The following is a 13,994-nucleotide window of genomic DNA, read 5'->3' as shown; positions in this document are numbered from 1 at the left end:
TAATTTGGATTGGGAAGACCTTGCTGTAATGACATTTATTCTGAGATTTGACAGATGTTTAGGTGTTAGCCTGGTGACAAATTGGAGGAACAATCCTTCCAAGAAGGAGAGGGTGCATTGGAATATCTAAGGTAAAAAAGAAAGCAGCACTATTCAACAGAATTTTCAATGATGGAAATGTTCTATATCTGTACTATCCAATGTCGTAGCTGCTAGCCAAATATGAGTAAGAAGCATTTGAAATGTAACTGAGAAACTGAATAACTAATTTACATTTAACCACATGTGGCTATGTCTGCTGTTCTGATACAGGCATACTTAGAGCATTGAAGAATTGACTGATGGCCATTGTGGTTATAGCATAATAAGCAAGAGGGAAGAGTGGCAACAGATAGGCAAAGAATAGTAAGGAATTTGGACTTTATCTGTAACAGGAAGCTGTTGAGGGTAGTGCTGGTGCCGGTGGCAGATAGCTGATAAACCTAGAAATGACATCTGATTTCTATTTTCTTAATGGTTTAACTACAGAGTAGCCTTCCAAATGTTGCAGTTTGTAGTATCCTAAGTTCATCACATGCATAGTGTCATATTTTACAAGAATACATAAGTTCCTCAAGATAATTATTTTTAAAGATTGAGAATTTTCCTGGGTTCTATCCATTAAGAGGATTTCCTTATGTCAGATAGAGAAAATCAGGCTTTTCTATTTGTCCTTTCTTCACCTATTCTTTTTTTTTTTTTTTGAGACGGAGTCTCGCTCTGTCACCCAGGCTGTAGTGCAGTGGTGCGATCTCAGCTCACTGCAAGCTCTGCCACCCGGGTTCACGTCATTCTCCTGCCTCAGCCTCCCGAGTAGCTGGGACTACAGGCACCCGCCACCACGCCAGACTAATTTTTTTGTACTTTTAGTAGAGACAAGGTTTCACTGTGTTAGCCAGGATGGTCTCGATCTCCTGACTTTGTGATCCACCCGCCTCGGCCTCCCAAAGTGCTGGGATTACAGGCATGAGCCACCGCACCTGACCTCAACTATTATCTTCTAAAAGTGCTGTTCTCCAAAGCAAGAGAGGACTTTGATCACTGAAAAGAGAATACTTGACCATTTTTAAAGAACCAATCTTTGTTTACCATTTTAGATAAAAAGAAAGAACCTCATGATGTAAGAAATTTTGACTATACTGCTCGAAGTTGGACTGGAAAATCTCCAAAACAATTTCTCATTGATTGGGTCAGGAAGAATCTTCCCAAGAGTCCAAATCCTTCCTTTGAAAAAGTTCCAGTAGGTAGATACTGGAAATGTAGGTATGTTTTTTTGTTGTTGTTGTTGTTGTTTTAATTAACTCAATGAACTTTAGAAAAATTTAAGGTGGAAATCTTTTTGTTCCCTGTGAGTTAAGCAGACATTTAGGAAGCTCTCAATTCTACATCTCAGGTTTATTGTCTGATAGATTATCTAATAATGACTTCCATGGAAATATTTAAATAATTAACAAACTTGAGTTTAATGTTAATGGAATTCTGAATTTGTTATCTGACTTTATCAACTTTATTTTTTTAAAATGTGTTTGCTTCTTTGTAGGGTTAGGGTAATCAAGTCTGAAGATGATGTCCTGGTAGTGTGCCCTACAATCTTAACAGAAGATGGCATGCAAGCTCAGCACCTGGGAGCTACTTTAGCCCTTTATCGTTTAGTTAAAGGGCAGGTAAGACTATTTAGGCCTAACTATATCTGTATGTGGAAGGCAGTATTTAATTATGGTTCAATTTTCTTTTTATTGACTGTTTCTTCTGATTAATCCTTTCTCATTATTCCTAATTTGGCTTCCTTTCAACCTTAAACATAGTTTGATCTTTCTTTCCTCTTAGGCCAGAAGTCTGAAAGAGAGAGTATGATGATCCGACTTTTGGAGCTATGCTAATTTAGCTATGCTAAAAACAGTTGTTAATGTGGTTGAATTAAGGAGAATTTTTGTTTTGAGACAGCATCTTGTTATGTTGCCCAGGCTGGAGTGTGGTGGCAGAGTCATAGCTCACTGAAGCCTCAAGTGATCCTCCTGCCTCAGCGTCCCAAATAGCTGGGACTACAGGCACGTGCCACCACATCCAGCTAATTTTTTTTTAAAAAGTTGTATAGAGACAGGGTCTCACTATATTTCCCAGGCTGAAAATTTTTTAAGTTTGTTTTCCTTTAATGTTATATTGTCTCTCTCAACTTAAAAAAATTATATAGACATTGCTTCCATTTTTCAATTTTAGGTTATATTAACAATACACTTCCAGTTTCAGGAAAGATTAAAATAAAGTGCTACTGAAGGAAGCTCTTTAAGAGAACATAATGCTCTTTTTTTAAATTTTGGATTGTCAGTGTTTCCTTTTTACAGTAAATGTGTTTCTTTCTTCGTAGGAAATTCGAACCATTGAAAATTTTAGATACTGATTAAGTGGAACTCTGGACAGTTCTTTTCCTATTTCTGCCAGTAAAAGCTCTTAATGTCTTTATTTCCCTTATTTTGCAAAATAAGGCAGTATGAACTATTTGCTTGATAAAAATGGCTATCAATGTCAGAGAGATAATTGTGGATTCTTTATAGCACAGAATTAAGAAAACTTAGGTTCTATCCAGTATAGTTCATTTAAAATACTTTGACCTGTAACATTATACAACTGCCAGAATCTCAAAAGAACTGCTTTGTGGTTCATTAACATTTTATATAGTGCCACTGCAGGAATAAGTAATAGACATTTGTTCAGTAGTTAACATATTCCAGGAATAAGCACCTCACATATCTTAACCTCAGAATATGCCTATAAGGGAGGTACAATTACTAGCTCCATTTTAAAAATGCAGAAGCTGAGACACATAGAGGTTAAGTGAACTGCCCAAGGTTACACAGCTAGTCAGTCAAGAAGCCTGAATATGATGTGCTGTTTTTGAATTTGCATCATACACATACATATATTAAAGTAATAATAATTTGAGTCAAATTATATTTTAAGATGAATATAGCTATCCTTTTAAGTGCTAATCTATTGAATTTCCATATTGAATAGTTAGTGAAAATAACATACCTCTGTTTTTCCTTTAGTCAGTTCATCAGTTACTTCCTCCCACTTACCGAGATGTTTGGCTGGAGTGGAGTGATGCAGAAAAGAAAAGGGAAGAATTAAATAAAATGGAAACCAATAAACCACGTGATCTTTTTATTGCCAAACTTCTGAATAAACTGAAACAGCAGCAACAGCAGCAACAACAGCATTCTGAAAATAAGAGAGAAAACTCTGAAGATCCCGAGGAATCTTGGGAAAATTTAGTTTCGGATGAGGATTTTTCTGCACTGTCCTTGGAATCAGCAAATGTGGAAGATTTGGAACCTGTTAGAAACCTCTTTAGAAAGTTGCAAAGCACACCTAAGTATCAGAGACTTCTAAAGGAAAGACAACAGTTACCTGTATTTAAACATCGGGACTCAATTGTTGAAACTCTTAAAAGGCACCGGGTAGTGGTTGTGGCAGGTGAAACAGGGAGTGGTAAAAGTACTCAGGTACCACATTTTCTATTAGAAGATTTGCTTCTAAATGAGTGGGAAGCAAGTAAATGTAACATTGTCTGTACCCAACCCCGAAGAATCTCAGCAGTTAGTTTAGCCGGCAGAGTATGTGATGAATTGGGCTGTGAAAATGGACCTGGAGGAAGGGTAAGCTGTCATTCAACTCCACCTCAGTGAATGATGGTGACATTACTCACCTTTGCTTTTGTGATCCAAATGGAATGTGTACCATATATGAGTTTTCACTGCTATTGGTTTATCAGTAGCACATTTCAGGCACTTTTCATGTTTTCTTTGATAGATGTGATAGTATGCCACTGTCCTATGAGAAGGATTATCAGTAGAGTTCTGTCATTAAAATTCTCTTATAAAAGAAAAAATATATTAACTATAATAATTGAATATTCAAATATGTTACACACTAAATTGAACAGCCAAAGAATGTGGACAAACTCAAATTCTACTAAAATATATCTCAAGTTTTTGCAAACCTTTTCTGTGGAATGTATTCCTGAATGATTTTCATTAATTCTTTTCAGTGAGCAGAAGGGAAAAACAGTATAAATTAAAATGCTAGTATTTTCCAACCCCATATTTTTAAAAAAAATGAGAAAAGTACTTAAATATCCATTGTCATGTATTTTACCATGCAAGTATATGCAAAACTGGCCAAACCTTAACTAGAGTGACTGCAAAGTATAGGAATTAGTTTAATTAATTAAACTAGTTAGAACCAAATATGACGAATTGCAAGTTCATATAATTCTGATTATTTATACTTTGAATTGTTCTTTCTGGAGATGGCATATTATATTTTTATCTCTAAACTGGATAGCCCTTCATTAAGTTTTCTATTTAGCAAATTGTCTGGGTTTCTGTCATGGAATAGAGGAGGAAAAAAAAGGCACGGTTTCTGCTCTTAGAGAATGACAGACATATACACAAATAAGACAACGGAATGACTGAAGGAGTAAGAAAGAAAATGTGATAGGGAATGTTACGTTAAAATTCCACTGGGCACTACTAGTATGATACTAGCTGCTTTTTAATGGCAGCAAATTTTATGAGATCTTGGTAGAAAAGTAGACCAAATTATAGAAGCTGCCTAAAATTCCATTCCTGAGTACCTCAATATTTTGCTCCATGATTATTTAGGAAGAAATTAATTCAATATTTATTAATGTTTTAATAATCATATTAATGGTATTTAAAGAAAGTGAACAGTTTTTTTCTCAACACCTTGAAAAGAACAAAAATTTTGGGGCTGGGTGTGGTGGCTCACGCCTATAATCCTAGCACTTTGGGAGGCTGAGGCAGGGGGATCACCTGAGGTCAGGAGTTCGAGGCCAGCCTGGCCAACATGGTGAAACCCCATCTCTACTAAAAATACAAAAATTAGCTGGGTGTAGTGGCATGCCCTTGTAATCCCAGCTATGTGGGAGGCTGAGACGAGAATCACTTGAACCCAAGAGGTGGAAGTTGCAGTGAGCTGAGATTGCACCACTGCATTCCAGTCTGGGCAACAAGAATGAAACTCCGTCTCAAAAAAAAAAAAAAGTTTTTCTGTTCAAATTTGCCAAAATATGAAATATATTTTATAGCTTTATATAGTTGAAGACCATGAGAAAATGCTTTTAATAATAAATTGCACTAAATAGATTTGCTAATATTTATTAATAAACTAATAATTACTAATATAATAAATTGTACTAGATTACTTACAATGCTCCATTTAACAGCAAGATCAGCACCTCTGCTTCACTTTTTAAAGCTTGTTTCCCATATTACTCATGAGAATCTAATCAAGGCCTTATGTTCTCCCTTTAGAATTCCTTGTGTGGATATCAGATCCGGATGGAATCCCGAGCTTGTGAATCTACCAGGTTACTGTATTGTACAACAGGGGTTTTGCTAAGGAAACTTCAAGAAGATGGTCTTCTAAGTAATGTGTCTCATGTTATTGTAGATGAGGTGAGTGGATTCTATAGTTGTATTCAAAAATTTGAAATATTTTTGTATTAAAAAGATGTTATTCCTAATACTAGATAACATTTTCTTTATGCTTACTAAATTATTATATACTTTACATATAATAATTTCTTGTAACAAAAGTATTTCCTGTTAGTTGGTTTAATAAATACTATATAATATTTGCTATATGCTTTTGCTATTCAAAGGGTTATATATAGTGTGTGTTTGTGTGTGTGTGTGTATACATACACACACACACACACAGGACAGTAGGCAGTGAATTCATTTAATTCTTCCAGTAACACAGTGAAGTGAAGTGAAGCAGATATCCTTATTGTAAACTAAGGTACAGAGAGGTCATACAGCCTGCTCAAGTTTTCATAGCCAGTAATTTCTGTAGCTGGGGGTTCAACCCCAGGCAGTTTAGCTTCAGTCTGTATTCTTAACAGTATACTGCCTCTCAACTACTACATTTAGTTGTTAAAGAATCTGCTATAATTCTTAAAAAAATAAGAAATCTTCATCATTATATCACTTTATTTGTAGATATACCTCAACTTGAATCAAATTTGAATGCACACTTACATTGAATTATGCTAAAAGTTTCACCTTATAATTATTTTAAATGCCATAGGAGCCTAGTGTATATAAACTAATTTGCTCGTGTATAATTTTTCAAGAACAGATAAGATATATACCATTCCTGTTATTCAGAAAATAAAATTAAAAATCTCCCCAATATAAAGTTTTTGTAAATGTCGTTAATTCACTAAGTTCAGAAAGCAATAGTGAAAGTTCATTCATTTATTGATTTTTAATTAATAGACTATATATAATTGGGTTATTTTCCTCCTTTTGGTTAGAAATTATTAGAAGCATAGAAAGGTAGAAAAATGAAAAAGTATGATTTCATGATTCAGAAAAAAATCAATGTTAATCTTTAATTTGTATATTTATATGTGTATATTTAATACGTATATTTATAATTCTTTCACATTAGTCAACAAAAACTTTTTTTTTTTTTTTTTTTGGGACAGAGTCTTGCCTCGTCACCAGGCTGAAGTGCAGTGGCACGATCTCAGCTCACTGCAACCTCCACCTCCTGGGTTCAAGCAATTCTCCTGCCTCAGCCTCCCGAGTAAGCTGGGAGTAGGTGTATGCCACCACGCCCAGCTAATTTGTGTATTTTTGGTAGACGGGGTTTCACCATGTTGGCCAGGCTGGTCTTGATCTCCTGACCTCATGATCCGCCTGTCTTGGCCTCCCAAAGTACTGGGATTACAGGTGTGAGCCACCATGCCTGGCCCAAAAACATGATTTTTAAAAGTAGCTTTATACTAGTATATAATTTGGATGGTCCCATAAATTATTTAGCTATTTTCCTCTTGTTGGATAAGTTTGAGTAAAGACATTTTAAAATAACCTAATTAATATTTTGATAATAAATTATAGGAATTTTTATCTAAGGAGTCTTTATTCCTTAATGGGAGAGAACACTGTACTGTTGTTATAGGACCAACAGGTTTGTATGCTCACTGTGCAGTAACAGACTAATGCACTGAGACAGTAGAGTTTGCAGCAGAGAAAGTGTTTAATGATTACAGGGCACCAAGCAAGGAGATGAGGAGACCCTCAATCTACCTCCCCGAGGAGTTATGGCCTGGGGCTTTTAAGGGGATTTTGGAAGGCAAGGGACTGGAAAATTGGCGTCATTGATCAGTCAGGGTAAGGAGGATAAAAATCATCAGGCTGTAGAAACTGCATTATTTGGGGAGTCAGGTCTTTGTGGGGTCCTTCATACCAGCTGGCATCAGTGGGGTCGGGGTCCTTCAGACCAGCTTTGAGTCAGTAGTTTCACTGGCACATAGGACCTGAAGGAATTTCTCAAATGGAAAACGTAGCATTTCATAATGTTCAAGGTATCTATGGAGCAGTTAAGGGGAATGATAATCTAGGGTCTATGTGATTCTAGGACAATAGGCAGTGAACCACTATGAAGAAGCAGGTCAGAGAACAAGCAGACCTAATGATGAATGCTGAATGTGCTGCAAGCTTGGTTTATGTTTGTTTTTCTTCCTTGATTAATTTTATAAAGTTTATAGGCATGGTTTCACTCTTATCACTAAGATATCAAAGAGAAAGAGGCTGAATGCTTTATCTGGCCCATGGGCTCCTGCGGGGAGGGAGTAGGGGTAAGGTGTCACATTGTGGCTTTGTATGACCAAGACCTAGATTTAATCAGTATCATCAAGGGTCAACATGAGCCAAAATGCTAATTTTTTTTTCTTATTACCATTCTTAAATTAAGCTACAATATATTTATAGTGAGAAATTCTTACTGTTAGGTAAGTTGAAACATCTGTAGCAGTTAATTAGTTCTGTTGAACCCCAAATTATTACCAGAAAATTGCTTGGTAAATATAGATCAGGATGAACTCTAAAAACCAGACCAACTTCAGGAAGTTGTGTTCTTTCATGGTTTTGTATTAGCCATTCGTAGACACAGTTAACTGAATTGAGCTCCACTGTGATGCCATCAACCTCTTAGACACTACAGCAAGTAAAAAAAGCCTAGAAGTGAAATTCATCGTCATGTTAAGTATTTATTGTAAGAGATGTCAGGACAAAGTCCATGACATTATACAGGACCCTCTTTATGAAGACAGTCAGGTTAATGCTCCTTTTGGCCTTACTATTAGGAATTGTGTGATTTTAGTTTGTAGTCAGTGTGTGAATTGAGTAGGTTTTCTTGATGGCTGCTAGTGTGCTTACAGCCAAATTTTCTGCCCATCTATACCAAGTATACTTCATAGTATGCATTTTTATTTGCTCTATTTTATGTTCTATCCTTATTTTTTTCCTTTAAAAAAAAAAAAATCTGGCCAGGAGCAGTGGCTTGCACCTATAATGCCAGCAATTTGGGAGGCTGAGGAGGGAGGATCACTTGAGCCCAGGAGTTTGAGACCAGCCTGGACAATAGAAGGGAGACCTCCTCTCTCCAAAAAAAAAAAAAAACAAAAACAGCAAAAAAAAAAAAAAAAAAAAAAAAAAACCACACACACATTAGCTAGATTTAATGGCTTTTGCCTGTAGTCCTATCTACTCACCTATAGTCCCATCTGCTTGCAAGGCTGAGGTGGAGGATTGCTTGAGCCTCGGAGGTCAAGGCTGCAGTGAGCTGTGGTAGCACCACTGCGCTCCAGCCTTCCTATCTATTTGATGAAATTTTCCAGATCTATGCCATCCATTAGATTTCCTTCCTGAGCATCAGACTTAAATATCTAGCTACCGTCTAGATACCTTCAGTCTCCAGAACTCCAAACTCAGCAGTTCCACTACTCAACATCTTTCCTCCCTGTTCATCTTTTATAACTTGACACTTCTCATCTCTTCTCAATCTCTGAATGATCCCCAGTCACCTGGTCAAACCACCAAAGTAAAAATGTCTTTAAGATTTTTCCTTCTTTCTCCCACATCTCCTGAATCCAGTCATATAGTCCTTTTATTTTGCCTTTCTCAAGTACATTTACTCTTCTCCATATTCACTGGCGTTACCCTTGGAGAGGCCACCATTATTTCTTTAACTACTACAAAAGTCTCTAATGAATTAAACTTCCAGCTTTATTTTGCTCTCCTCCACCACATTTTCCACATTGTAGCCAGGATTATCCTTTTTAAAATAAAACTCAGACCACATGATTCCTCTGCTTTAAAATGCATTAATCACTGCTCTTCCTGACTCATTGGGATAAAATCACAACTCCTTAACACAGCTGACAAGGCCTTACAGGGCAGTTTATTGAGTATCTTACGAGCTTTATTTCTGACCCATCCCCCATTCCATGCTCAAGTCATTGTTTTTGTTTCTCCGGTTTCTGAAAGTTAGTATGATCCTTCTTTCTACCATCAGTTCATACACACTGTGTACCTAGACGTGAATGCTTTTTTCTCCTTTTTTCATCCCGTTTCTTCCTCCTCTTTCTCTTTTCATACGCATCCCTCAGTCCTCAGCATCAGTGGCATTTGTCTTAGTAGCCTTCTTGACCATCTGGATTAGCTATCCTTCAAATATAATTTCAAACCATCCTATACAGTATCTTCTTACTGCACTGAAAACTCAAAGGAAGAGAACTCTCTTGGTTGCTTTTTAAACTCCAGCATCTAGCACAATGCTGAATACTTATTGTTAGGCTTTGTTCTAAGGGCTTTGCATTATCTCATTTGATTGTCACAACTCTATGAAATTTGCATTATTTGTATTCTCCTTTTACAGAAGAAATAGACCCAGAATATTTAAATGACTTTCCCTGAGTCACACTGTAAGTGGCCAAGAATTGGACCCTAGCAATTGATTTCAGAGTCTGAACACTTAACCCCTACTGCCTCCCTTCCAAACAAATGAATGATAAAACCTGTTTTGTTATCTTGATACACTTTATCCTTTTGTGCTACCTTAAATCTGTTATAAAATAGAGTAGAAATAAGTCACAGTACAGAAAGTTGGAAGACAGACTCGTACAGTCAACAGATACTAAAGTTCTGACAGTATACCTCATCCGTGCTCTTCCCTAAAATGCATGTGTCAGAAGAGCATAAAACCCTTTTTTCTGACAGTGATAGAGATTCTGTCGGATTCCTGCTAGTTAATGCCTCTTTTTCTACCTAGTAGATAAACCATCTGTCTTGTAATGGTGACAGTATAGTTTTATACTAGTGGCAGAGATTTAGCAGTCACTTTTGCTTCTAAGTGAAATTTGGGATATACCTTACATCTTTTTTTTTTTTTTTTTTTGAGACAGAGTCTCACTCTGTCGCCCAGGCTGGAATGCAGTGGTATGATCTTGGCTCACTGCAACCTCTGCCTCCTGGGTTCAAGTGATTCTCGTGCCTCAGCCTTCCGGGTAGTTGGGATTACAGGTGCACACCAGCATACCCGGCTAATTTTTGTATTTTTAGTAGAGACAGGGTTTCGTCATGTTGGCCAGGCTGGTCTCAAACTCCCGACGTCAGGTTATCTGCCCGCATCGGCCTCCTAAAGTGCTAGGATTACAAGTATGAGCTACTGGCAATAAGGAACTCCTTTTTCATGCACCCCTCAAACTTAGGGTTGCACCCAGCCTTATCAGCTACATCTGATCTGATTTGCAAACCATCTCCTAGGGTAGAGTCATGCTGTCATGGCTAATCTAGTTCACTATATGATTTTCAGTGACTTCCAATTTTAGAGAATGACTTTATTTTCAATTCTGAAGATCTGTCTTATTTAAAACATACAGCTTCTCACTCCCTGCACGTGTACTGACTGTACTTAGGTATTGAATAACTTTTAGTAAATCTGGGTGTCTGATTGTTCAAGCCTCTTACTACAATTTATACAATATATGATGAATTTTTTTATTCCCTTTTTAAAACTAGGTTCATGAAAGAAGTGTCCAATCAGACTTCCTACTAATTATCTTGAAGGAAATTTTACAGAAACGTTCTGATCTACACTTGATTCTAATGAGTGCCACTGTGGACAGCGAAAAATTTTCTACATATTTCACACACTGCCCCATTCTCAGAATTTCAGGAAGAAGTTATCCTGTTGAGGTAAATTTTCTTTATAATGTGTGTATAAGCAGAAACTGCATTCCCACCAGGTTCTTTCCCTAGAAGATGGGCACTTGTAGTCAGAGGCCAGAACTATTCCTAGGTACAGTGAGTGAGGAGCCGGACACAGCCTTAAGAATCAGATGGCTGTTAACTGCCTTGCCTGAGGCTGGATAGGAGAGAAAGGAGGGTATTGACTCAAGACAGCAGTGAGGGCTAAAGAACATAAAACTATTTTCACATGAAAATCATTATATTCAGATTAAGAGTTGCTGCTCTTCCCTGGTCATCTAATGACTAGGCGGGAAAAAAAAAAAGAGTGGCTACCTGGCAATAAGGAACTCCTTTTTCACCCACCCCTCAAATTTAGGGTTGTCTTTGAAGCTTCCTTTCTACGTATTCTATTCTTGATTCTTACCTTTTCAGTTCAGCTGATACAATCTACTCTTAACTGTTTCACATTATATGTATATATATAAATATATCTCATAATGTAATTTGTCCTGAGACTTTAGAGACACTCCCTCTATGTCACCCAAGTCTTCCTTCCCAAATAATACTAAAAAATTTTTTTCATAATATTCTAAATTAACGTTTGGTGACATTCAAAAGGTGGTGTCCCCTGTTCTCTTTAAAATGATATTTACTGAAACGAATTTGAATTCACCCATTTATATGCCTTATTCTATGCAGGTTTTTCATCTTGAAGATATAATAGAAGAAACAGGCTTTGTACTGGAAAAAGACTCAGAATATTGTCAGAAGTTTCTGGAAGAGGAAGAAGAAGTAACCATTAATGTTACAAGCAAAGCAGGGGGAATAAAAAAATATCAGGTAAAAAGAACATATTTTGAAAGATATCAGATAATGATATCCAGGGCCTAACCTGCCACAAGAGTTTCAAAATCATATGGTTAACACAGTGAATTTGAGTATAATTTGATAGATGAGGAACAGATCTGAGAATGAACAAATTTTAAAGGTCATTTCTTTAATCTTTATTTCATAGACTGTAGTCTTTCATTTGTGATACTTTGTCCTCTTACACTATTCTGGGCCATCTTAGGTATGCATATGAAATCAAGGACCATACAAATTAGAATCAACTTCTTTTTGTAACAGTGATCAGTTATTGAGGAGTACATTAGTAGTGATTTTTCTCTACTTCGTCTCAACACCATAGGTGGTCAGGATAGGGCAAGTCCCAAATCTAGATCCTTGCCATTGGTTTTCTTAGCCTCCGTCCTGGCAGGAGCAGGGCAGAGGCAAGATGGTGATAGGTAGATAGTGATAGATAGATAGATAGATAGATAGACAGACAGACACATACATACATACATACATACATACATACATACATACATACATAATGAAGCTGTCTAGGGCATAGTTCTTCCTGGGAAGTTAGTCTCAATTACCTGTTTTCAGAAATATCACAAAAACAATGTTATCCTGCATTTTAGCCAGTGGTACTGGATCCAGCATTTTTGTCATATCCATGATATTTCATGCATGTTTCCAATTTGATGAAAATAAAGTTATCTTTATATTTTAATTAAGCAGATAGACAAAAATTAAATTTTTAAAGCAAAAATTAAAATCTTGCCCTAAAACCCCAGAGGTAAAAATTACAAACTAAAGAAAGACTTTAGAATATAGTTATTTCAAAAGAGATGATTGGAATTCAGGAGCCAAAGTAGAATGTAGAAGGAATGAGCCAGGTACAAACTACTTACTAACGTTATGACCTCTCTTGGCCTGGCTGCTTTTTAGTTGCCACAGAATGATGCATACATGATTACAGTATGTTTTTCTACAATTCTTTTAGTATGTATATGCCAAGATAAAAAGGTTTTGCTATACCTAAGGGCTGGATGACATTAAATTATAGGACAGAGATATTTTCTGATACTCTCACCACTATTAAAAAGTATACTCTTCTTGTATTTTAACAAAATAGTAATGGTGACAATGAGAAAAATATAGATTTGAATGAATGCGAATACCGCCTTTTTTCCTTCTTTGTCTTACAAAAATACTTAATATTTTTATTCAGCTCCCTCTGGTTGGATTTCTTTTAGGAATACATCCCAGTTCAGACTGGAGCACATGCTGATTTAAATCCATTTTACCAAAAGTACAGCAGCCGCACTCAGCATGCTATTCTATACATGAATCCTCATAAAATCAACCTGGATCTCATTTTGGAACTTCTTGCATACTTAGGTATGTTTCTATTTCTAATGGGTCTCCATTTGATTTGATAAAACATTTCTACTAGCTGGAGATGTTTTATTAATGTTTTATATGCTGTTCCTTCTTATTTTGAATATTGTATCTTTTTTAAAATTTCAGATAAAAGTCCCCAATTCAGAAATATTGAAGGAGCAGTATTGATCTTTTTACCAGGCCTTGCTCATATTCAGCAGTTGTATGATCTTCTATCAAATGACAGAAGATTTTATTCTGAACGGTAACTACACATCTTCAGTATATTCCTGGTAGTTTTAAAATAGGAAAATATTTGGAACATTAAAACCCTTGATCAGAGTTTTCAAAGTCTTTTCACCATGGGTTAAAATTACCTATGGGGAAGTAAGATTTTTTTCTTTAAACACTTCCATTATAACATGTTATCTACTAAAAATTTTTAGGTACTATATTCTGCATTTATTCCATTTTATTTTATTTTTGAGACAGATTCTCTCTCTGTTGCCCAGGATGGAGTGTAGTGGTGCGATTGCACCTTTAGCCTCAAACTCCTGGGCTCAAACAATCCTCCCGCCTCAGCCTCCTGAGCAGCTGGGACCACAGGTTGTGCACCACTATGCCCAGCTAATTTAAAAACTTTTTTTCATGGAGACAAGGTCTCCCTCTGTTGCC

The 13,994-nt window shown here is 36.3% G+C and overlaps 1 protein-coding gene across 2 annotated transcripts in view; it reads left to right on the top strand.

Annotated features, from left to right (window-relative positions):
- The window catches only part of DHX29 (DExH-box helicase 29), a 52,659-nt gene that overhangs the window by 20,642 nt on the left and 18,023 nt on the right, over positions 1 to 13,994 (top strand). For both annotated transcript variants that reach the window (XM_054487951.2, XM_054487952.2), the window contains 8 exons: positions 1,137 to 1,302; positions 1,580 to 1,703; positions 3,087 to 3,695; positions 5,376 to 5,519; positions 10,935 to 11,111; positions 11,805 to 11,945; positions 13,193 to 13,337; positions 13,467 to 13,584. In XM_054487951.2, coding sequence (XP_054343926.1) covers positions 1,137 to 1,302; positions 1,580 to 1,703; positions 3,087 to 3,695; positions 5,376 to 5,519; positions 10,935 to 11,111; positions 11,805 to 11,945; positions 13,193 to 13,337; positions 13,467 to 13,584 — 1,624 coding nt within the window. The remainder of the gene's footprint in view (positions 1 to 1,136; positions 1,303 to 1,579; positions 1,704 to 3,086; positions 3,696 to 5,375; positions 5,520 to 10,934; positions 11,112 to 11,804; positions 11,946 to 13,192; positions 13,338 to 13,466; positions 13,585 to 13,994) is intronic.

This window comes from Pongo pygmaeus, chromosome 4, assembly GCF_028885625.2.
Source record: "Pongo pygmaeus isolate AG05252 chromosome 4, NHGRI_mPonPyg2-v2.0_pri, whole genome shotgun sequence".
In the NCBI taxonomy this organism is placed as follows: domain Eukaryota; kingdom Metazoa; phylum Chordata; class Mammalia; order Primates; family Hominidae; genus Pongo; species Pongo pygmaeus.
Note: the sequence above shows the minus strand (reverse complement) of the source record. Positions and strands in the feature narration are given on the sequence as shown.